The following is a 25,833-nucleotide window of genomic DNA, read 5'->3' as shown; positions in this document are numbered from 1 at the left end:
CCTAGTTCTGGCGTTTTGTTTTTTCGCTATTGTGATCTCGGGGGAATATGGAAATAGCTGCGTCCGGTTTCTGCGTACAGCACTTCTGTCGGTGTTCACCCAATAAGATCAAGTCTCATCGGCTGGCGCTTGGACTGTCCCTTCGCTTTTCAAATATGTCATCCACATGGCATCTTCAGAAGAAGGTCCGGCAAATTGTGGACTCCATGACGTCTGTCGAAGTTTTTTTTTGTACGTCCTCGGTAGCTCTCCTCAAAGTTCCGAATGCTGCCTTGATCTGGCAATTGGGGTGTCAGCTTGGTGGAACGAAGAGGAAACCTGGATCTCAGCCGACGACCCATGAGGAGTTCGGCCCGGCTGAGTGTATTCTTCAAAGGTGTCGACTTGTAAGCCAAGATTGTCAGGTAAGGGTCCTTGGTCTAGGTAATGCATATCCTAATGATTTTTATTGCAGCCTCTGCAAGTCAATTACTTTAAGGATAGTGAGGGCTAGGTTGATATGCTTAAAACCATAGTCTTGGATGGAAACTGAAAATTCAGTCGACAAAAACTGCAGGCAATTGTCGGAAACCACTTCGGGAATTACGTGGCATGCAAAAAAATGGCTTGCAGTGATCGTCTACAGCTTCGGAAGTCAGATTATCAAGGCTAACCAGCTCGAGATACCTTGTGTAATAAACAGTAGCTATCGACATCCACTGGCTCCTCATATAAAACAAGTCCACTGCAACGAGTTGCCAAACTCTTTCTGGGAATTAGGAGCTTATTAGTGACAATATGCTGTTGACTTTCCTTTCGAAGAAGTCCTGGCACCGCTTCACCGGGAACGACACGTCAGATATTATGGTGAGCGACCTGAATTTGTCTCTGGCTCAAGCAAGTTTGTTTGTCGTGCCAAAGTGTCCTTAATGCAAGAGCCATAAGACTTTTTTGGCAAGAGTCAGGGACGACAACTCGATAAGCCTAGAGGAGTAAATCATTCTCCATAGCGAGCTGGTGACGATGGTCGTAAAAAAGCTTTAGGTCGAGTCCGACGAAGTCTCTCCTGGAGTGCCATTCTTTCTAGCACAACATATGAAGTTGTTTGCAAGGAGAGTATCTTTGTTAATATGTATTTATTCATTGAAGACAATCTTGATTTATCAGAATAGAAGCTGGCATAGCACACAGAAAAGCTTCAATGCTTTCTTCTGGCTCGCTGTCTCCCGTTTCTCGCAGAGGCGCTCTCGAAAGCGTATCTGCGGCTAGAAATTCTTTGCCTTGAACGTATGCAACTTCATATCGATATCGCATTCTACTCATATTTAGCCTCTGTAAACTGGGCGTCAAGTCGGGAAGGCTCCTCCAAGTGAAGATGGGAACCAACGACATGTGATTCATCTGCACCTTGAACAGCTTGCCGACAACGCAATCGCTATATGTGTCACATGTCCAGATAGAGCCCGAATATCTTTTTGAACCTGAGTGTAATGGATTTCGGTTTGTGAGAGTAATCTTGAGGCATAGGCAATGACAGAAAACTTGCCATTCGTTTGCTTTGGCCAGATTGATGCTCCCAGTCCGATGGATGATGCGTCAGCGGTAACGACTGCTTCTTTTGATGTGCCTTAAAATTGAAGGACAGGACTGTAGCCTAGCCGAGCTCAGCGCCCGTGCATCCGGAAAATCAGACAGTGTCTCCAAGCATAGTCCGTAGATTTATTCCCGTCTCGAAAATATATAGGAAAGGGGGAGGAGGAACAGAAGAAAGAGTACACGATGCATGGGCGGCTGCCGTATGGGATTCAGATTACGTAAGAGTGATAGCATTCCTTTCCCCTTAATAACCGTAGCGCTCTACTGGGTTCTTCGTACGAGCAGAACAACTCAGCGGGGGCGAGTTTCTGCGCCTTCCGAAGTAGTTGAGGACTCCGGCGCCTTCTCCTCTGTAGGAATCGGGTCTTCCTTTGGTTCGGCGGATGGGCTCCCGGATGTGTCGGTGGAACGCTTGCGCACTTGATCGGCGTGTCTGCGAACCACACCTTCTTCCGTCTGAACGGCGACCAGCCGAGCACCCGTGGTGGACCTGACTTTACCAGGTGTCCACTGTCCACTTGTCCCCAACTCCGTAGTTGCGGATGTAGACTGCGTCGCCTGGGGCGAAACTTCAGGTAGTGTCGTCCGTCGATTCCCGTCGATAAGCTGTCTGGATCCTGGGTGGAAAACACATGTCTAGTCTTGTCCGCAACTTGCACCCCAAAAGCAATTCTGATGGAGACAACCCCGACGGCTGTGGCGCGTTCCTGTACTTGCACAAAATTCTAACCAGGCCAATACCGAGATCCACTGTAGTCATTTTCTTTAAGCCGTTTTTCATAGTTCTGACAGCGCGCCCTGCGAATCCATTGCTCTGTAGATGATAAGGCGGCGTGCGAATGTGAGCGATACCATTTCGTACCATAAAACGGCCAAACTCTGACGCGGTAAATGGCGTGCCATTATCTGAGACAACACTATGGGGCATAGAAGAACAGAGAGCTGAGCTAGTTGGTAAGTATTCATTCTAAAAAGACAGGGCGTTTGTGGCGTCCTGACTTCTTTCTTGTGTCCGTGTTTGCACGGCCTGTCTTTTTAGAATGAAGTATGGGGCAGTCTGAATCTGCTAAACAATGTCCTAAGAGCCTCAACGGTGTTCTTAGCGGTGGCTTGGCGCATCGGTATTGCCTCTATCCACTTGCTGTTCGAGTCCACAACAATTAAAAGCATTGTGTTATTCACAGGTCCCGCGAAGTCTATATGCAGTCGAGACCATTTCTCGTTCGTACTGGGCCAGCTTACAAGCTCCCGTGTTGGCGGCATGAGTAACGCTTGTACACAGCTGCGACATTTACTCCCGACACGCTGAACAGCTTGGTCAAGACCCGGCCACCAAAAATTAGACCTCGTGACTGTCTTCATGGCTGAAACTGCTTGATGGCCCTCGTGTAACAGTTGTAACAATCTTTCACGAGCACCTTTGGGGATTAGTACTTGATGGCCCCAGAACAATAACCCTCCTTTTACGGACAATTCTTGTCGCCGTTTGTAGTATTCGGACAGTGCCAAGTTTCCTACAGGCCGCGGTGACGGCCAACCTTCAATAGCATGCCGGCAGACACTTGATAGCATCTCGTCTGCTGCTTTCAGCGCTTTCAACTCCTGGCGTGACACCGCTGGGTGGTCCCATTCGTCGATGGCGAGCACCATGTACTCCCATTCTTACACTGTTGGTTCCGGCGCCTGCAAACATTGTGGCAAACGGCTCAGTGCATCGGAGTTCAGCATCAGTTTACCGGGTGTAAACAACAGTTTATACTTGTAAGCTCCCAGCAACAGAGCCCATCTGTGAATTCTGGCTGTGGCCATGGCAGCGGTCTGGCGATCTGCCTCTAGAAGGCCGAGCAACGGGCGGTGATCAGTGACGAGCGTGAATTCGCGCTCCAGGAGGTAATCCCGGAGCCGAGTAACTCCGTACACCAGCGCTAAGGCCTCGCGTTCGATCTGGGAGTACTTCCTGTCTGCAACGGTCAATGTCCGAGATCTAAATCCACTCGGCCGGTTCTCGCCATTTATGCGATGGAAAAGCACCGCTCCGACGCCATGCGGTGAACCGTCACATTCCAAGAGTAGCTTGCTTTTTTGGATCAAAATGGGTTAAGACCGATGCGGCGCAGAGAACGTTCCTGGCTTCTTCGAAAGGTTGTCCTTCTTTCTTGCCCCAAACCCATTTCGCTCCTTTCTCTAAAAGCCGATGTAACGGCGCGAGCTACGTAGACAGATTCCGCAAGAACTTGTAAAATGTGATCATACCAAGAACTGACCGCAGTTCGGCGACGTTGCGTGTGGCCGGAGCTAGACTAATCGCGTCAACATTTTTTTTCGAGCGGATGTAATCCCTCTGCGTCAATACGGTGACCGAGATTGGTCACTGATGACTCGGAAAATCTAGATTTTTCGACACGCAGTATGATGCCATGCTCTTTGAAAGGACGAAGCACCGCCTCAACGTTAGCATTTTGGTCTCCGGCGGTGTTTGCTATTAGCACATCATCTAGATACCCTTGGGTACCCGACAGGCCCTTTAGCACCTCCTCGATCTTCCGTTGAAATACAGCGGGTGCTGATGCTATGCCGAAAAGTAAGCGGTTGTAGCAAAATAGTCCCTTGTGGGTGGTAATGACCGCCGGCTTTTTTTGAGTCGTGAAGCAGGATTTGATTGTAAGCGTCTCGGAGATCTAGAATACTGAACTTCTCTCCCCCGCAGAGATTACCGAATATGTAATCTATATTCGGCAATGGGTATTCTACTTCGCACACGAGTTTCAAGGTGACTTTAAAGTCACCGCAAATCCTCACTGTCCCGTCTTTTTTCAGCACAGTTACTACGGGCGCAGCCCATTCGGAATGAGGCATGGGAGAAATTATGCCCTCTGCGACTAGTCTGTCCAGCTCTTGAGACCCATTTTCGTGAAGTGCGAATGGAACCTTTCTTGCCTTGCAGAACTTGGGGTTGGCTTCATCTTTGACGTGTAGTCGAACTGGTGATCCTTTCAGCAGTCCGGTTCCGTCAGCGAACAGCTCCGCGTAGCGCTCCCGTAGTGCTGTGGACGGCAACGTCAACGTGCTTTCTTTGACGTGTAACACCGGGCCGCCTTCTTCACGCAATTTGTGCAAAAGATCCCGCCCACAAAGGCTGGGGCCGTCACAATTCAGATCCGTTAGGCTACAGTTTACTGTATAAGATCGAAAAGAAACGTTCATCTTCAGCAATTCCAAGCACCGGAAGCTTGCTGAGATAACATGATGACTTTATCTGTGCTTCTTGTAGCTGCGGCCATCGCGGATGGTACGTTTCATAAACTGCTCTGGGAATTACACAGACTGGCGATCCTGTGTCGATATCCATGGTTGAATTGATGGCACCCCAGGTGAAACATTTCCTGATAGGCGGAACCAAGGCTGGAGCAGTTGTCAACGACCAAATCTGCGATGCACTGCTGTTGCTGTCTTCAGTAATGTCCCTTGCTTGAGAAGTTACTGCAAGTGCTCTGTCGGTGGTGGTTTCGGGAGAGCGCATTCGGGCAAAGTGACCCTGCCGCCTATACTTGAAACACCCCAGCTTCTTTAGTCTGCATGTCGAAGCTTTTTGCCAATAACTGCCACAACATCTGCACAATGCTTGCGAAGTTAACGGTTTATTTTTCTTCGAGCCTTGTTCGCGTCGCTGCGATAATTGTAGCACATTCACTTGCTCTTTGTCGGCTGAAATGCTTTGTGAATCTAGCTCTGCGGTTTCCGCGGCAAGAGCGAGGGCCTCAGCGTCAGCCAAAGACAATTCCTTCTTCGCTAGTAGCTGTTTCTGCAAGCTCTTGGACCTTACGCCACACGCTATCCGGTCCCTTAACATGTTGTCCAACGTTGAAGTAAATTGGTAATTATGCTCCATTTGTCGTATGGCAACAATAATGCATGCATAGCTTCCTCTTGCTGACACCAATGCTAGAACTTGGACCGCTCGGTAATTTCATTTGGTTGTGGGTTATAATAGCTGTTTAAGGTAGTTACAACATCACTGTAGGTCAGAGAACTTAGTGCTAGGGGCGCAACCTTTCCACATAAGACTTCATCTGTCGAGGTTCCGAGCGCGGCAACAAGCAAGGATCTTTTCTTTGCATCTTCAGTGATACTGTTAGCCTCAAAGTACGCCTCGATTTTCACAATGTACGGTTGCCACTTATCTCTTGTATCATCGAAGTCTGGTAGCTTATGGGCCATGGCTGGCGTGGGTCCTGGGTGGTTGTCTGGTCCTGCAGGGTCCTTCTCTTGTTTCAGTCCCGTATTCGTCGCCACAGTAGCCGGGCCGAGCGCAGCGCCCGTGCATCCGGAAGTGAATCAAACAGCGTCTCCAGGCATAGTCCGTACATTTATTCCCGTTTCGCAAATATATTGGAAAGAGGGAGGAGGAACAGAAGAAAGAGTACACGATGCATGGGCGGCTGCCGTATGCGATCCGATGACGAAACAGTGAAGATGACAACAGTGATGTGAGAGCAGCGATTTTCGCCTGTAGTACGCCTTCGCTTCTGGAACACCCCAAGCAAATTCTTGCTTCTCTGACAACGTGAGTGCGAGTGGCTCCAACATTTCAGATAGATTAAGACCGAATATCGCCAGGTATCATGTAATTCCGAGAACTATCTACAGCTCATTCCTATTTTGGGGACTCTCCATTTTTAGTATGTGGTCCACCTTCTTTTCGCTGGGTCGTATCGCATCTTCGTCGAGCCAGTCTCCAAAGAATGTCAGGCGTTAAACAATAAGCGCGCACTTCCTGTTGTTCCGTCTCACTCCAGCCTTTGTGAGTGCCGGCAGCGCGTTTCCGGGTGTCGTGTCTCATTGTGCTCATGGCTGTTGGGACCCAGATAAAAATGTCGTCCATGTGACAGACAGCTCGATTGATGCCTAGAACAATTTGCGCTTCTGCTCCTGGAAGTGTTGAGGAGCTGACGCGATTCCGAAGGGTAGTGTTTGAAGCAGAAGTTCCCAAACGTGGGGACGAGGGAGCAGAGTTTCCTTGATTCTTCACAAAGTGGAACTTGCCAAAATCCGGAGTTGGCAGTGAGCTTGGAGAACACCTTAGCTCCATGAAGAAGTCCGAGACTGTGCTTCACGGAAGGAAAAAAGATGTCATTCTCTGAGAACGTGGCGGTTCGGTTGAGTGAAGTCGACGCATATTATTACGAGTCCGGAAGGCTTTGGTACGACTACCATTGGTGCACATCACTTGGTCGGCTCATAAACAGATGATACGTCAGAGAGTTTCTGCATCCTTCGTATTTCCAGCCTTGTATTTTTGTACCATGAAATTTGGGTGCACCTCGGGCGGCTAAGTGCGAAATTCTTTGCTCCTTCTTGAAGCTGAATCCAGTGTTTTTTGCGCAGCTTGCGAAGTCCCTGGGACACCGCGGTAAATTCTTCGTTCTGGTTCACTTTGTCAGCAACGGTTTTTACGAATGTCAGCATATGTAGCTGTTTGGTGGCTGCTTTGCCTAGCAACGGATTGCAGATATGATCTGAGACGTAGATATTCTGGGTAATCACGTGGTTGCGGTAGATGAGCTTGAGTTGTGCCACTCCTGCCGCTGGAAGAAAATTTCCATCTGTACAGTACAACTGACGAGCAACAGCTGAGAGAAGTGGTATGTCCTCGAATACCTGCGCGCGAATATCTGCGCTGGGAGACACGGCTTCATCGGGACCAGTGTCAATATTGAAGTCCGCTGGCTGGCATTGATCCAGTACTGTTGCTTCCCAGTTTCCCCAAATGTCGTCTTGATTGTTCCCAGGAATCAGTACACCAGCGCTTCCTTGCTTGCGGCGTCCTTCGCGAATATGGTGACTACAACCCGATGTCCCCTGGCGGCTCCTGTTCTTCTGATATCATCTTGAAGTCATCGCGCACGCCGAGCACACGCTGTCACGAGCATCGCCTGGCTTTTCCTAGATGGCATCTACGACAGTTTCCGGGGACGATTGGAATGTTTTTAGTAATTGGTCTATTTTTCTCTATGCTAATGTTATGAAGTCTTGTTCCTTGTGATATGATTTCTTGCTTAGTGCTTGGGGATTCAATGATTTTCTGTGTTTTGGCTGTTCTTCTTCATTGGAGGGGCGGAGGGGGGAGCAGTAGGTAGATTAGAGGACTTATTGGTTTCGTGCATGCACGTTAGCGGTATGTAGGTTTGAATGTGCGCCATTATTTCTTTCATAGGTCTGTTTTCATACTTAAGCCGTCGTAACTCTTCCTTGTTGCTGTTATTGCTAGTGTTGTAATCTTTCAACGCCTGCGTTCTCTCCGGTAGCCTGCCGCGTGCTTTACCTGCCCAACTCACCTTGTTTTGGGTCCTTTGGACGACAATATCGACCTAGATCTGGGCCGGGAGCTTTCGGGGCTCGGTTTCCTTGAAGCTGACCGGGATCTCGCTTGTGGTCTTCCTCTGGGTCTATATGTCGAGCGTGAGCATGGACGTTTTCTTGGTTCAGGTGAGCTTTGCCTTTGGTTTCCTGGCATTTTGACCTCTCCATTATGATGTAAGGCTTTTTGTACTTGGCCTTGCAGCTTTTGTCGGCTGTAGCGCGGTTGTTTTTTGACATTTGGGGAAGTATCTGTGATCCTGTTAGCGGTTGCGAATTCCGCAATCCGAGCTGATTTAATCTCTGGGGTTGGAGCAAACATCACCTCTATGTCCCATTCTGTTGCATTGGTTGCAGTAGTCAACCTTCTTGTGGTATAGCGTGTAATTACTCTATAGCACACATTAAAGTACATTGCTACCGCTGATGAGCACAATTACTCTTGCCGTATTACCAGTCGTTCAGCCGCGGTGATTATGGGGTCTCTTTCAGTGACGAGGTCTACTTGAATGCTACCAGCGGTTTTTTAGAGTGAAATTCCTCGGCATGGTTTCTAAAAGTGTGTTCCGTGAAGGACATTTTAGGGTACCGCGAGCGCTCAAAACAAATGCGACCTACGCCTGCTTTACCCCTGCTATCACCTGCTTAATTTTCTTAGACGACAACTTTGCATTGCATTTTGCATTTAACGAAGCCATCGCACGTTGAACCTCAGCAGTGCGCGGGTAGCGAGAGACCATGGTGGTAGCAGCACTACAGACTCGTCGTCCAATGCGCGCCATGAACCTTGCGCGATTTGCGGACCTGCGGCGACACAGAGCTCTGGTAATTCATGCTCGTGAAGGCAGTTTGTAACACATGCGCGGGAATCAATTCGATGGTTCTGGAAGTCAAGATAGAGGAAATAGTGGGCGTTTAAACCAGTTTAAACGACATTCACGGGCACCTCGGCGATTTATTCGTGGCTCATGGCGCACCGGCGTTCACGTGGTATTTTCATACACGCTGATTTCTCACTGCACTTGGTTTTGTGATTAAAACGCGCAATGGGCGCTTCGGTACGCTTGCGATGCATCGCTTCTTGTCGGCTGTGGGATACACGAACATTTAGGCTTAGTCTTTACACGGCCATTTCGTACTGCGAGTGGTATGCCATTTTTTGCACAAAATAAGACATACTTGCATACATCTGGTGCTTTGTTTGACTGCAGCATGCAGTGTATGGCCGGCGGGCACTTTACGAGACTCACGGGAGTGGAGTGTGTGTGTGTGTGTTTGGGGGGAGAGGTTGCTGAGCAATCGCAAATCTATGTATTATCGGCAGTTTCAGGTCAACAGCTATCGAAAGATAACAGGCCAATGCGGGCAGTGCTAATACTGTGGTTGCGCACGTCGAGACGCGTCATCGCCCCCCTACACCGTTTCCCCCCACTTTTGATTGTATTCGTATGGAAGAAGAAATTATGGGTTCCGCGGCACTCTGGAACAGCCGTCGGAGTTCCCCAGGGCGCGATAGTTTCAGAACCCCTGCTCTAAGTATTCCTAGTATAACCCTTTGTTGGGCTACTTGGGACATTTGACTGGATATATGTCTGGATCTACGTATTCCTTTGGCTGTATTGTCAGCTGCTGTTTCATACGCTGCCACTCCGATCTTTTTCGCCGCGTATGTGTATTTTCTCGATTTCTATGCACTGCTCCGCTCGGTCAGAATCTGGGGTGCCACGATGGCCTGCGTCTTGTTTGGCCACGCAGCGCCTGACTTTTGGCAGTGTAGCTGCGGCTTCAAGTATGCCTCTCGTTATGCCTGTTCGGCCGAGTTCGGCTGTGCACAGGCATTGTCTGCGTTCGATGACTATTTTGCGGTCTCCTGCCGTTATCTGGGGTATTCTCTACGCCTCTCCTATGCGGCTCATCTGTCTTTCCTGCATTTTGGCTTGTGTGTTATCTAAGCTGGGATCTACCTTTTGTTAGCACCATGGCTGCCGTTGGCCTCGCTGGCCAATTCGTGTACAAGATTTCGACTGCGTCTGTGTTGTACGGCGTGCCAGCCTTGTTCCCTATACGTCATGGCTTGCGATCGGCCACATACTTGAATATCCATCTTCTCTACGGTACCGGTGTCCTACGCGTCGTCTGCCGACGCGGTCTAATTAAAAATGATCTCCATGCGAAATTTCTTAGAACACTTCATCACATAAAAAGAGGAAGATGGTCACATCAAATCACAATTTCTTTTTAGCAACAAAAGAACTTTGGATATTGGCCCAAAAATGCACCCGCAATTTCTACGTTGTAACTTGGCCACACTGAACATAGTCACTTTAGCAGCTGACACTTCGCACAGGCGGTGGCAACACGTGACGTGTTTATCAGCTGCTGGTGGGAGCTCATAAGATTTGTCGCCTTGATGTCATGCTTACAAGCATTGGATTTGGGCTACAAATTTGGCACGCATGGCGGGCTCAACGACAAATACAACCCCGCAGAACAGCTACAGGTATTGTGAGCACATCACCCTACAGGGTCGTCTTCTCAACTAGTACGATAAGAACAAAATGACGAAGTTTAGACTAGCCGTGTAAAGCTTCAGAAAGAGCGAAGCTGGTCTATCTTAGGCGCTTCACCTGGCCTTTTTGGATGATACTAGGTTTTTCCTTGGCGTGGACAGAGTAAAGTCGAACCGCAGACTGTCACAGATCTTGCGAGAATGTCCAAACTCCAGGGCCATAAACTAACGCGCAAACCTGGCTGTGGCACCCCCGGTAGAAGCGTGAGCTTTTCGTCGCTGGCATTCGACTCACCGCACGCCGGGCAAACTCGGCGCGGCGGCTGCGCTGGCTGTCTCCTTAGGCGGACGTGGCTTGGCGGCGGCTGTTCCTTGGTGTATGCGCTGCTAGGCGAAGGTCGCGGAAGGTTTTTTTTGCGGACGGTGGATGTTTTGCGGACGGTGACGTTTTTGCGGACCGTGGACGTTTTTAAAATCCATATAATGAGCCTATTGACGTTTTATACATGCATACACGTAAACGTGAACGTTTACACATACTTCTGTGTATACTGGTTGAACACGCGGCCCTTTAGCACAATCTGCCAAGAATACTGGCGTGTGCTCTCCGGCGTCTACAGCTTTCATCGGACCTGCCAACATGCTCACATTTATAACACGAAAGTACTTCTGACCATGATACAAGGCAACAAAACTTTCGAGCTACCACGCACAGCCAAAGCGAAGCATTGCGTGTGCGGGCCTGCGAAAGCAGCCCTCTCAAGTGCACGGCTAATCACAAGACCCGTTTCACTGAATACATGAGTGATGTGGTGTATCAGGTACCCATGAGCTGTGGGAATGTATATATACCGTAAAATGCCGAGCAAGCGCCCCGACCCGAGCAAGCGTCCCCCTCCCTTTTTTGGGAGATTTGAAATACGCGTCACTGACCGAGCAAGCGCCCCCTTCCCGCCCGTTATTACTGTTTCATTCACTGTTTTTATTCGCCCAACGAGGGCGAATTACGGCAATGAATGCATGCGTGATCAATAAAGCAATTCATTAAAAGCACGTGATGTTCTTCCAGCGCCATCTTCAATTTTGATCCGGGAGAGAGCTAGGGCCCCCCACTAAATCTCGTCGGATTATCTTTCACCGATGCTTGTTCGGGATTTTACGGTAGTTCGATCCTGACAATGTTTCAATCATCGTGCTCGTTAACTTTGCAGTAACGTAAAGAATGGATATGGCAATCATCTGGGTTTCACAATTGTAAGAAGTGCACATGTGTTGCCATGTTAGAAAGAACGAAGTTTATTAGAAAGGGAAAAGCTAACGAAAGAGACATTTCAGAGGCCTTTTGGATCCGTAAGGAACGTGGCAGTTGTGTCCGTTCACCCTCTCTTTTGCTATCGAAGAGAGAAACAAAATGTTTGAACGAAAGATTGTGAATGTACATGTTCAGCGCGTGTTTGATGTGCGCATGATATACTTCTGAGACTGCATACAAGGCTGTTTTTTGTAATAAACACTCAGTTGGCAGACAGCACTTGTCCCGTGCTCTTCGTTCCTTTATTTTTTTGTCCTAATCGCGCTGCTAACATCATTTGCTCTAAATATGAATCAACTAGCCCTCATCAGCTTTGGTATTTCGCTTGTCCCCGTTTTCCTGATAAAGTAGGGGCCCCTAAATTTCGATAATTTCTTCTCTTTTATTATATCTAAGCCTAGGCATAAATCTAGTAGAATTTGGCTTGTGTTCTGCACCAGCGCACATTGTTATTTGATAGTTTTTTTACTATTAACTGCGATAAAAAATTGATACAAGTATCATGTTGAAAATGTAATGGAGAACAAATTTCGTCAAGCAATACCTGAAGCAAACAAAGACATGAGACTTACATTCATAAAATATGTGTGCAACACTTTGGTGGGAAACAAAATTTTCGTGGTGTTACTCCGTTATTTGTTAACCAGGTTTCGAACATTCAAATGATTTTGGTGCGCTCTTAATTGCAGGATATTTGCCTAAAATGCACTGCTGATATTCACTTGTAAGACGTGAGTAGACCTGAGTAACAAAGCACCGCCGGAATTTTGCAGACTTGCACCTAGTGAGATATGACGTGTTCATATCCACCATTTGATGCATTTTCCTAACTTGGAAATTACAATGCTCGTTATTATGTAGGATTTGGCTCGGTTTGTGTTTTTATTGTATTACAAGCTCTGTAATTTTATTGCACATTCCTCATGTGTTTAACCGCATATCTCCTTTCTTCCGGCTTTCTGGGACAACTAGAGAAACAAGGTAGACTACGCCTATCTAAGCGTACCTGCGCGTTATTGCTTTGTATTCTGCTCGCTGATGTTTGCAAACAAAAAATAGGAAATGTGTGTTAACGTAAGCCAATGTGATACACATACGTCATGTGATATTCAGAATGCTATAATAGACTTTGTGTGGTAGGTTTGCCAATTAGCCGCTTGGGATCGTACCACCGCTCTTAGCATAACAAATATACACCAACGTATATGTCACAGATGCCTTAAGCGGGATGATATCCTAGGCCTATCATGCATTGTCTAATGCCAGTTGTCGTGGCAGCTTCTATGTAGCATATCTCTCTGGCCTTGCACTCCTTGTCACATCGGTGAGGCTCAATCATCTTGTGCATGAACCTGCAAAAAATTGAGAACAACGGTGCGCTATAGGTGTAGGTTTTTACTAATTATACAGGGTCATTAAGCAGCCATATACAGCATTTCCTGATGTCAGCATGACATAGCATGGCACGCTTTGCTCACGGTATTCAAGGATAGTCTTTTGTCTTTCGGACTGTGCGTGCTTGAATAATTAGACTATCCTGAGGGGCTAGCGTTTGCAATCTCGTTAATTATTGTTAACTCTTCAAAATTACGAAAGAAGCCATACAAAACAGATCGAGAGTTCACTGCCAACCGATTTACTATAAGTAGGAGCCTAACACAACATACATAGCATAACAAAATGCGAAGGTGCGATCCGTCCAATAGAACAACACAAAGGACCGGGCTAAGTTCATCTTATTAACCAAAAAAGACAGAGACATTTACCGTACACATGTGTCACTGCACAGGCGCCACCGCTTCTTTTATTAATACGTACTTCCAAAAGTTCTTGACCAAGTCCGTTCTTGCTCGTCCCCAATATCGCAGTGAAACGGTGTTGTGCCTTTCTGTTTGAGGTGAGCAGCTAGACTTATTTTCCTGTGGCACTGACTAAACAGTCCAAAACGGCGGATGCTGCTAAAGTTAGCAAAACTTTAAAGAATTTTAACAATGGCAAAGGTCTCACTTTCACGTAACCCTTGGTTGATTACAGTTTTTAGATTCAAAGATCATCTTCAAGAAGCACCACATCTGTTGGCCATGCTCCCCGAGGGATGTGAAAGCGTTGCGTGGGAAATGAGCGCGGTGGAGAAACAGGCAGACAGAAGCGAGTACAGAAACCATAACGCAATAAACGGACACGAGACAAGATTGTCACGTGTTCGTGACGCGATGAAGACAGCAGCCGGCGTGTTCAAGATGAAACTTTATTTGGCTGAACTTGTGGCCAGGAAATGAAAAGTCAAACTACAGCAATACACGCTGTACACTGATAGCGGCGAACAGGGCTTCGGCCGTCGATAAACTGCGCATGGCTGGGATGCGCCGTCTTTTATACATCATGCATCGAGCTTCCCAGTCTTATCACTGGTTGTCGCGCAAGCACTGGAATAATCTAGACTATTCGCGTCCTCCGCGCAATCTTAACAAAACTGACATGTCTCGCTTGAAGAGAACGACAACGAAGTGCGCGCGCGACTACACTGGCGCTGTTGCACGAGCGTCATTCTGGTTTCGAACGTTAGCCATTCGTGACTCCAACGCCTGAGCTGCGCTTTTTAAAGTGTTCCTTGTGTAAAATAAATCGTCGTACAGCCACAAGTGGCTGTACAGACGTAGCAGTTGGCGACGAGGAAGACTCTGGACTCACCGGCACTTCACCGACATCAAGGAACGGAACGAGATGGCGACGCCTGATTTTGGTCGGCTACCCGAATTCAGCGGCAGCTCCGGCTGCTGGAGATCCTGCTATGGGAGGCTACAGTTCTTCTTCGAGGCTAACGACATTACGGGCGCTTCCAAGAAACGTGCTCATTTGCTAACGTTATGCGGGGAACAGACGACGTCGTCTGTGCCCTCGTTCAACCCAAGCAGCCCAACCAAGTGAGCTACGATGACATAGTCGAGATGCTCAAGGCTCACTTCGATCCACAACCATCTGAGGTCTTCTGCAGGGCACGCTTCTAACGTCGTGACCAACGGCGTGACGAAACGGTCAGTGATTACGTAACAGCGCTCAAGAAGCTAGCAGCAGATTGCAATTTTCGAACAAGCGTAAACGCTGCGGCGAATCCAACAATGCTGCCTCTTGATGTAATGCTGCGTGATCGTGTCATTTGCGGTCTTCGGAACGAGCAGGTCCAGCAACGGCTGTTCGCAGAAAAGGACTTGACATTCAAGAGAGCCTTTGACATTGCACTGCGAGCTGAAAACGCCGTCGAAGATCAGAAAAACGTGAAAACGGAATTCAAAGAGATTCACGAAGCCTGTACAAGCATCTGCAAGACAGAAAATCAACGTAACTCGAGTGCCTCTGCCCAAAAGAAGAAACAACACTGTTGGCGTTGTGACGCGCAGCATAGTCCGGACACTTGCAAGTTTCAGACAGCTTCCTGCAACTACTGCAAGAAACGCGGACACATTGCAAAGGCCTGCCTGAAAAGGCGGAAAGAGACAAGAACAAACAGGAACAACAACATCGAATATCCCCGACAAGGAACTTCGACAGTGGCCTCAGCACCAGTCACGACTCAACAGGATTCACCAGACATGGCACTTTACGAGCTCAACACCTTAATCGACGCGTCCAGCACGCAGAAGGTCATGACTCAACTACGGATACATGGCAAGACCTTGGAGTTCGAAGTCGACTCGGGTGCAGCCTGCACACTCATCAGTGAGGCCACGTTCAAAGCCACGTGGACAGATGACCCACCACAGCTTCAAATGGACAATATTCTCCTACGCACATGGTCAGGCCAGTCCCCCCGAGTTCTCGGATGTGCAACGGTGGATGTAGCGCACAAGAACAAGAATTTCACACTACCGCTTGTTGTCATCAAAGGAGCAGGTTGTAACCTCCTCGGACGAAACTGGTTTCCTCATCTAGGTATACAGATCACGGGCATCAATGACGTATCAGACGACAAACTTGTTTCGAAGCTTCTAGACAAGTACCAGTCTGTGTTCGACGAGGACATCTCAGGACACGTCGGTCCTGCGGTACAACTTGAACTCGTGGAAGGAGCGAAGCCAAAGTTCCTAAAAGCACGACCAGTTCCTTTCGCGCTGCGGTCAGCTGTAGAAGCTGAATTGGATCGACTGCAAAGTCAAGGCGTAATCGAGCCTGCGCACCATTCGGATTGGGCAAAGCCTCTCGTACTTGTTCGAAAGAAAAACGGCTCGTTGCGAATATGGGGCGACTACCGTTGCACAGTGAACCAGGTATCGAAGAAGGCAGACTACCCACTTCCCACAACAGATGAAGTCGTTAGCCACTTGAGGGGAGGCAAGGTATTCAGCACCCTGGATTTGGCACAAGCTTACCAGCAACTTCACGTAACGCCAGAGACAGCAGATATATTCACCCTGAACACGCTGAAAGGGCTTTCCAAGGTCAAACGATTGCCTTTCGGAATCTCTGCAGCTCCAGCCATTTTTCAACGCTTTATGGAGACTATGCTGTCTGGCATCGCAGGCGTTTGCGCATACCTAGATGACGTGATCATCAGTGGAAAAGACGCCACTCAACACGCCGAGAGACTGGAAGAAGTTCTGAAGAGGCTGCGCAATTGCAACCTTCGCCTCAGCAAAAACAAGTGCTGCTTTGCAGTGCAAGAAGTTTCTTTTCTGGGACACCGAATTGACTAGACAGGCGTCCATACCAACGAAGAGAAAGTTCGAGCAATAACGGAGGCTCCAGCACCAAACTGCAAGCAAGCACTTCAATCATTTCTCGGAATGATAGCTTTCTACGACAGGTTTTTGAAGAACAGGGCAACAATTGCCAGCTGTCTCTACCAGCTTCTTCAGAAGGACGCCACGTGGAGATGGGAGACCAAACATCAAGAAGCATTCGATAAACTTAAGGGATTGCTTCTCAGTCAGACCGTACTGGCACACTACGACGAACAGAAGGAGCTTCTCGTCTCCTGCGACGCTTCACCATACGGCATAGGAGCTGTTCTGTCTCAACGTGGTGACCAGAATAGAGATGCACCAATCGCTTTCGCATCTCGGACGCTACGGACAGCGGAACGCAATTATGCTCAGTTGGACAGAGAAGGCCTTGCCGTAGTGTTTGCTGCACACAAGTTCCACAAGTATATTGCGGGAAAAAAGGTGACTTTCGTCACGGACCATCAACCGCTTCTCGGCATACTGGGTCCAGGGAAGCCAACGGCTCAAGTCCTCTCACCACGGATGACCAGATGGTGCATCAAGTTGTCGGCTTATGACTACAACATCGTCTACAGGCATGGCAAGAACCTTCAAAACGCGGACGCGTTGAGCCGATTGCCACTACCAGAACGTCTCGATGAACCCTGGCCACCAGGCGACGTACTACTGTTCGAAGCTTTGTCGAGACCTCCGTTCACTGCTACAGAGATAGCGCGTCTGACACAAGAAGACAGCATCCTGCAGAGGTTGTACAAGGCAGTGCAGGATGGCACAGTGGAGAAACCCACTGGAGATGAGCTCGCTCCTTACCGACGACGAGCGACCGCACTAGCCTTTCATCGCGAGTGCCTGACACTTGGATCACGGGTGATCATACCGAGCTCAGCACGATCCCACGTTCTGGCACTTCTGCACGCTGGTCACCGAGGCACGGTAGCCATGAAGAAGTGCGCAAGGAGCTACGTATCGGAATCGGCAAGGTTATCGAGGAAACGGTGCGACAGTGCCGTGAATGCCCTCCAACGCAGAAGAGCCCACCCAAAGCTCCTATTCCCTCCTGGGACCGTCCCAAGACACCATGGCACACGGTGCACGTTGACTTCGCGGGGCCACTACTCGGGCGCACCTACTTGGTTGTTGTGGATGCACACACAAAGTGGGTGGAAGTCCGGCACGTGACGCAAGCAACATCCGCGGTTGTCATCGATGTGCTACGAAGCATCTTTGCTACGTTTGGCATTCCCCAAAAGGTCGTCTCCGACAACGGAAAAGCCTTTATTTCCAACGAGATAAAGCAGTTCTATACGGCAAATGGCATACAGGCTACAACATCACCAGCTTACCATCCTGCCACAAACGGCCAGGCAGAACGCTATGAGGCAGAGCTGAAAAGAGCACTCCTGAGGGATACAGACAAGTCCATACAGTTCCGACTTGCAAGACTCCTGTATCGGCAGCACACAACCATTCACACTGCTACAGGAATGTCACCTGCGAGAGCGATGTTTGGACTAGAGCTTCTATGTCCTCTCAATATTCTAAAACGGGAGACGGATATACAAATGCCTGAGAGCCAGGAGACATTGAAGAAATGCCGTCGTTTTGCAGCAGGAGAGAAAGTGCTCATCCGACAGTTTTGGAAAAAGCCAGATTGGATTGAAGGCGAAATACTGCACCGCTTCGGACCACGATCCTGGCTTGTAAAAAGCAACCACGGAAAGGTTCGGCGTCACCTCAACCATATGAGGAAAACGAGCCAGACCGGACACACAACTCAATCACCGACAGATTGGAGCGTAGCAGGTGATTTCTCGGACACAACGTCAGAAGAGACGCCGTCGAGTTCTGCTGATCAACGGCCTGACTCGCTCAACATTCAAAACAACCCTCCCTCGCAACTGTCGACCTCGACGTCACAAGCAGGAACCACCCGGCAACTGCGACCACCAGAGGTTAGGCGGCCTCCAGACCGCTATGGAGACTTCGTCTAAGGGGGGAAGAATTGACATGTCTCGCTTGAAGAGAACGACAACGAAGTGCGCGCGCGACTACACTGGCGCTGTTGCACGAGCGTCATTCTGGTGTCGAACGTTAGCCATTCGCGACTCCAACGCCTAAGCTGCGCTTTTTCAAAGTGTTCATGTTTCCTTGTGTAAAATAAATCGTCGTACAGCCACAAGTGGCTGTACAGACGTAACAAAAACGATCTACTGCAACCGCGAAGCTTCTCGAACACTGCGGCGCGAGCGTTGATAACCGTCTTTGCTCGTCAAACCCGAGTACATCGAAATAAAAAAGTGGGTGTGGCAATGCCCCCTCTGAAAAAGCATCGTCCCGATTCTTCCGACAGAACATAGAAGGGGAAGCAAAAAAAACAAGTGCATACACAAATAGTTTACAATAACAAAGGAAATATGAGAGTCCCCAGGTTCGCTAACGCGCAAAAAACGGCTTAAGGCCCACGACATGGACACTTCAGGTCGTGCGCGGCGTCGCTGGGAGTTCGTAATGCCGTCCGGGACGACCTCGTAGTCAAGAGCGCCGAGACGTCGAAGCACCTTGTACGGCCCGAAGTATCGCCGAAGAAATTTTTCGCTAAGCCCATGTCGGCGTATCGGCGTCCAGACGCACACACGGTCACCGGGTTGGTACTCCATGTCGCGTCGTCGAATATTATAGTGACGGCTGTCGGCCCTCTGCTGGTTCTTGATGCGCAGGCGGGCGAGCTGTCGTGCTTCTTCGGCGCATTGCAAATAGGCAGCAATGTCGAGATCGTCTTCGTCGATGGCGGTTGGTAGCATTGCGTCAAGCGTCGTTGCCGGGCTCCTTCCGTAGACCAGCTTGTACGGCGTCATTTGCGTCGTTTCTTGCATTGCCGTGTTGTATGCGAAAGTCACATACGGAAGGATGGCATTCCACGTCTTGTGTTCGACGTCGACATACATGGCGAGCATGTCGGCGATGGTCTTGCTTAGCCGCTCGGTGAGGCCATTGGTCTCTGGGTGGTACGCTGTGGTCCAGCGGTGGCTTGTTTGGATGTATCTCAGTGTTGTCTGAGTTAGGTCAGCATCAAACGCCGTACCTCTCTCGGAGATGAGGACCTCTGGGGCGCCAGGACGCAGGACAATGTTGTCAACGAAGAACTTCGCTACCTCGGCGGCACTGCCGCTGGTTAGTGCCCTTGTCCCGGCGTAGCGGGTGAGGTAGTCGGTAGCTGCGACGATCCATTTCTTTCCGGTATTCGACGTCGGGAACGGCCCCAGTAAGTCCATCCCATTTGCTAAAACGGCCGTCGAGGTGGCTCGATAGGCTGCAGAAGTCCAGCTGGCCTAGTCGGCGGTGTCTTGCCTCGCTGACAGTCCCGGCAGGTCTTGACGTAGCGAGTTACGTCAGCGGCAAGGCGCGGCCAGTAGTACTTTTCCTGTATTCTTGCGAGCGTGCGAGAAACACCTAAGTGTCCAGACGTCGGGTCGTCGTGCAGAGCCTGGTGGACCTCTGGTCGCAATGTCGAGGGCACTACGAGAAGGGAATCGGCTCTAAGCGGCGAGAAGTTTTTCTTAAGGAGAACACCGTTGCGCATGAAAAACGACGTCAGTCCTCGCGTGAAAACCTTCGGAACAACGGTGGTCCTGCCGTCGAGGTATTACACAAGGCCCCTGAGTTCTGGGTCCGCTCGCTGTCGTTCGGCGAAGTCGTCGGCACTTATGGTTTTCAAGAAGCAGTCACCCTCCTGGTCGTCCTGCGGCGGTGGGCCGACGGGAGCGCGAGACAGGCCATCAGCGTCGGAGTGTTTTCTTCCGGACTTGTAAACGACGGTTATGTCGAATTCTTCAAGTCGTAGGCTCCACCGTGCGAGGCAACCAGACGGGTCCTTCAAGTTAGCTAGCCAACACAAGGCGTGGTGGTCGCTCCCAAACTTTGAAGGGCCGGCCGTACAGGTAGCGGCGGAACTTCGCTGTAGCCCAGATGATGGCAAGGCGTTCCTTTTCTGATGTGGAATAGTTGATTTCTGCCTTTGATAGCGACCGGCTAGCATAACTGATGACCCTTTCCAATCCGTCGGTCTTCTCCAGAAGGACGGCGCCGAGTCCTACGCTTCTCGCGTCGGTGTGGATTTCCGTATCGACGTATTCGTCGAAATGCGCCAGTATCGGAGGCGTCTGCACGCGTCGTATCAAGTCTTGAAATGCTTGAACATGGACGTTTCCCACTTGAATTCAACGTCGGCCTTCGTGAGTTGCGTCAGTGGCTCGGCGATCCGTGAAAATTTTTTGACAAAACGTCTGTAATAGGCGCACAAGCCTAGAAAACGGCGTACGGCCTTCTTGTCGGTGGGCGGCGGGAAGCCAGTGATGGCAGCTGTTTTCCGCGGGTACGGGCGAACACAATCCTATCTGATCACGTGATCCAAGAGCAAGAGCTCCTCGTAGGCGAAGCGGCACTTTTCAGGCTTCAAGGTGAGTCCGGAGGTCTTGATTGCTTGAAGTACAACTTCAAGGCGCCGAAGGTGTTCGTCGAAGTTTGAGGAAAACACAACCAGGTCGTCCATGTACACGAGGCACGTTTGCCACTTCAAGCCGGCCAGTACTGTATCCATTACCCGTTGAAAAGTCGCAGGTGCCGTGCAAAGACCAAAGGGCATGACCCTGAACTCGAACAGGCCGTCTGGCGTTATAAAGGCAGTGTTTTCTCGGTGTGTCTCGTCGACTTCTATTTGCCAGTAACCGGTTTTGAGGTCCATCGACAAAAACTACTTTGCGCTGTGTAATCGATCCAGGGTGCCGTCTATCCGGGGCAGGGGGTACACGTCCTTCTTTGTGACTTTGTGCAGGCGACGGTAATCGACGCAAAAACGTACAGTCCCATCCTTCTTCTTCATTAGCACCACCGGGGATGCTCACGAACTCTTCGACGGCTGGATGATGTCGTCACGTAGAAGTTCGTCGACCTGTTTCTTCACGGCCCCTCGTTCTCGCGTCGAAACCCTGTACGGGCTCTGACGGAGTGGTCTGGCACTTACCTCTGCTATGATGCGATGTTTTCCCACGGGGGTCTGCCGAATTCTTGACGACGACGAAAAGCAGTCCTTGTATTGCAAGAGCAGGGTTTTGAGCTGTTCTTGTTTGTGCTTCGGAAGGCTGGTATTGACGTCGAAAGCTGGGTGCGGAGCTTTATTCGTCGGAGTATGTTCGGGAGAAACGGCGAGGCCGGAAGCATTGCTGGCTTCTACGATTTCATTGATGTAGGCAACCGTCGTGCCTTTGCTCACGTACTTGTACTCGTTGCTGATATTCGTGACCATATCTGTTATTTTCACTGCCCGCAGCTCGGCTACACCTCTTGCGACGCAAATCTTGCGGGCAATCAAGTGGCGCTGATCGTCTTCAACGACGCCTTCCAGGTCTGCTGGTTTCGGTGTGCCGACGGAAATGATGACGCTGGAGCGAGGGGGAATGGTGACCTGGTCTTCCAGCACATTCAAGGCGTGCTTTCTTAGCTGAGTGTGCAGCGGTTGTGCCTTTTTCGTGGACAGTGTTATCGACTTGGACATTAGGTCGATAACTGCACCATGAAGGACTAAAAAGTCCATACCAAGGAGGACATCTCTCGAGCAACGCTGCAGCACTATGAAGTTCGCGGGATAAATCCGGTTGTTAATGGTGAGTCTCGCTGTGCAGATTCCCTCCAGCGTTACGAGGTGACCTTCGGCTATCCGGATTTCGGGGCCTTCCCAGGCTGTCCTAACTTCAGCTTCGTGGCGAGCGGTCCACTGATGACAGAATAGTCGGTTCCGGTGTCGAAGAAGGCTTGACGCTGTGGCCGACGATAAGAACGTCGAGGTCGCTATTTCGTACTTGTAAACCCGACTTGCTGCGCAAGCAGCAGGAAAGAAGGAGGGAGAGGAAGAGTGCTGCGCTCTTTCCTGTCTCCCTCCTTCTTTCCTGCTGGTTGCGCAGCAAGTCGGGTTTACAAGTATGAACCAACTAGTCTGCAAACAGGTTTTGCTAGTTCGTCGTCTTGCGTTGCAGTTAGGTCGCGTTGTCGGGGCACGGCTACCTTGGTTTGGTCCGCTGTTTCCACGTAGCGTCGTCAGGTCTACTTCGGTCTGCGATGTTTCGTCGTCAGGGCTCTATCTGTTTTGCTTCGTGTCCTGAAGGTTTCGTCGTAGCGTCGTCGTCGGCGGCGGAGGATTTTCGGTATCTCGTCGTACAGCAACCGCACCTCCATCGGTTGCTGCCCTTAGTTTCCAGATGCGGGCTAGGTGACGAGCTCCGGGTTGGGCCAGTGTATCGTCGGCGTTGTGGAGAGGCAGTAGCGGCCTGGCGACGGCGATCGGTAAGGTCCTCAGGGGGTCCACTGCGCTCCTGCCAGATAGTCGGCGATGTCACGTGGTCGTTCACCCTGCTGTGGACGCGGCGCGTCGATGGCGAACCCGCGCAGTCCCATCTGTCGATAATGGCAGCGGCGGTAGGTGTGGCCGGCTTCTCCGCAGTGGTAGCAGAGTGGACGATGGTCGGGGGCGCGCCAAACGTTGGTCTTCCTGGGCGTGTATCGCTGGCCGGCTGCCAGGCGGTATGGCGTCGGTGGCGGCGGCGGTGGTGCCTGGCGGCGGAACTGCTGGGGCGGCGCGGCGTCTTGACGTTGGCGAGGAGGGGGGCGTTGCGTCGGGCTCCAGCAGCATAGCTCATTCCTTGCAGCTGCGGCGGCGCCGGCTGATAAATACCCAGTGACAGTTGGATCTCCTCGCGTACAACGTCAGCAATCGACGTCACTTCGGGCTGTGCAAAAGGTGCGAGCTTTTGCAGCTCCTCTCGCACGATGGCTCGGATCGTTTCGCGCAAGTCGTCGGAGCCGAGGGCGTGAACAGATGCGCTGTCTTGAAATGCGCGGCGATTTTATTGCCGGGTGCGCATCTCGAGCGTCTTTTCGATGGTCGTTGCTTCCAAGACGAATTCTTGAACTGTCGATGGGGAGTTGCGCGTCAGGCCGGCGAAGAGCTCCTGTTCGAATCCTCGCATAAGAAAGCGGACCATCCTGTCCTCGGGCATGACAGGGTCTGCATGAGGGAACAGGCTTGTGATCTCTTCCGTAAAGAGCGCCACGTTTTCGTTGGGCATCTGCACGCGGGTCTCGAGCAGAGCCTCAGCACGCTCTTTCCGGACGACGCTCGTGAATGTCGCGAGGAACCTGGTGCGAAAGATGTCCCACGTTTTCAGGGTTAGTTCTTGATTCTCGAACCAGGTACGAGCGGCGTCTTCCAAGGCAAAGTACGCGTGTCGTAGCTGGTCTTCGCTGGTCCAGCGATTGAAAAGGGTGACTCGGTCGTAGGCTTCGAGCCAACTTTCCGGGTCTTCGAATGACGACCCGCGGAATGTTGGCGGCTCCTTTTGCTGCCGGAGAAGGATCGGCGCAGGCTGTACGGGGTCGGTCATCGTCGCTGCGGTAGATGTTGGGGTCGGGGGCTGCCTGGTTTTTCGGGAAGGAACCCGTACTCTGGCTGCAGCCCAATCTGCCTGCGGCTTGTTCGATGATCCGGGTTTCTTTGCCGGCGTCCTCGTCGCGGCTTGGACTTGGGTCAGCGCTTCGCGGGGCGTGCAGATCATGAAAGAAGCAGCACCTCAACCAGATGTCACGTGTTCGTGACATCGATGAAGACAGCAGTTGGAGTGTTCAAGCAGCAACATGAAACTGCAGCATGAAACTGTTTATTTGGCCGAACTTGTGGCCGGGAAATGAAACGTCAAACTACATCAATACACGCTGGAAATTGATAGCGGCGAACTGGGCTTCGGCCGTCGATATTGTGCGCATGGCTGGGATGCGCCGTTTTTTATACATCATCCATCCAACTTTTCAGTCTTATCGCTGGTTGTCGCGCAAGCACTGGAATAATCTAGACTATTCGCGTCCTCCGCTCAATCTTAACAAAACGATCTACTACAATCGCGAAGCTTCTCAAACACTGCGGCGCGAGCGTTGATAACCGTCTTTGCTCGTAAAACCCGAGTACATCAAAATAAAAGAAGCGGGCGTGCCAAGATGAAGATATGACAAGCACTGCTTTTGTCGTGTTCGCTTATTGCGCTGTGGTTTCTGAAGTACTATCAACTACCAACACGCCCAAACGCATTTCTGTCTCATGAGTGCGTCCCTGAGGAACAAACGACTCACTTTATTTTCGTCATCGTCCCACCTTTGTTGCGCACCCTCTCACCACTTCCCTTTCCCGCACACATCGCGTTACCATTTCAGGCATGGTCAAAGATGGAAAAGGGTGTCTCGGCTCCTGCTCATAGGATAGAGGAGTATAACTGCGTAAATAGTGGCTACTCGAGCTGTTCTCGATGGAGTAAGTTAGGGTCTGAAAACCGCAGGGGGCGTAGGTAGACGAGCTTTCGCACGTTTGTCAGCATCTCGAACAGCCGTCTCAGGAGGACCACTGAAACGCGTGTTTGGCATTAAATTTATCCAGAAGTAAAGTTTTACTGATGTGTACTGTCCTTCATATCGTCTCTATGTCGTGTCCTCTAAAGGTCTTGTGATGCCCTACGACAAAAGTCAGTGAATTCTGTTTAGAAAGTGTTCTCTTTGTTTGCTTCGCGCCGAGGGTAGAACACATTCATATTGCTGACATATACAGGGATTCTCATTGTTAAAGCATGGTTGTGTGGCCCATTGGTAAAGACACTGGCCTTCAGGGTATAAGGGCCTGGGTTCAAATGCCAGCACGGGAAATAAAACCTTTCTTGTGTTATTCATGTGTGGCGACACACGGCGCACAAACCGGCGCAGCCACCGCCTCGTCACTAGCTAGCCCGTCGTGACGCGGCTGTATGCCGCAACTTGCCTCTGATAAGAGACAGCGCCACAGCAGCGTCACCGGAGGCTTAAGTCACCGACGGTGGCTTAAAAGCCAAGCTGACAAGCTCGAAAGCTATCATTAATTCGCTACCTGACCGAGCGCAGCGTCGGTATGCTCGCCCCGCTTCTGCTACTACGCTAATAAACAGTCGTTACGTTTTATGTTGGGATGCGTTGGGACACGGCATCCTACATATAGTGACAAGGAAACCCAGCTAACCGCACCGCCATTGCCGACCTGGAAGCGCTTGCCGCTCATCGCAAACAAATACAATAACTTCAACAACGACTGCAGGCCCAGTAACAGCAGCATTCTGGCAACGTCTCCGTAACCCTGGCCGTGCCTGCCGGCTACGCTGAGGACGTCAGAGGCCCTGCAGACGGCATCCCGCACGCTGCTCCACACCACGTCTGGGGCATCGCTGTCAAGCTTCTGCCGTTTAGTCTGGACTCGCCCGAGGTGTGGTTCCTCCAAGTCCAGGCCCAGTTCTCCCTGG

The 25,833-nt window shown here is 50.5% G+C and overlaps 1 protein-coding gene across 1 annotated transcript in view; it reads right to left on the bottom strand.

The window, feature by feature from the left end:
- Nucleotides 1–11,719: 11,719 nt before the first annotated feature.
- Nucleotides 11,720–25,833, bottom strand: part of LOC119395680 (sphingomyelin phosphodiesterase 2-like) — a 179,081-nt gene continuing 164,967 nt past the window's right edge. Inside the window, exon 5 of the mRNA XM_037662677.2 lies at nt 11,720–13,105. Coding sequence (XP_037518605.2) covers nt 12,973–13,105 — 133 coding nt within the window. The 3' untranslated portion in view covers nt 11,720–12,972. The remainder of the gene's footprint in view (nt 13,106–25,833) is intronic.

The sequence above is a fragment of the Rhipicephalus sanguineus genome, chromosome 6 (genome assembly GCF_013339695.2).
Source record: "Rhipicephalus sanguineus isolate Rsan-2018 chromosome 6, BIME_Rsan_1.4, whole genome shotgun sequence".
NCBI lineage: Eukaryota > Metazoa > Arthropoda > Arachnida > Ixodida > Ixodidae > Rhipicephalus > Rhipicephalus sanguineus.
Note: the sequence above shows the minus strand (reverse complement) of the source record. Positions and strands in the feature narration are given on the sequence as shown.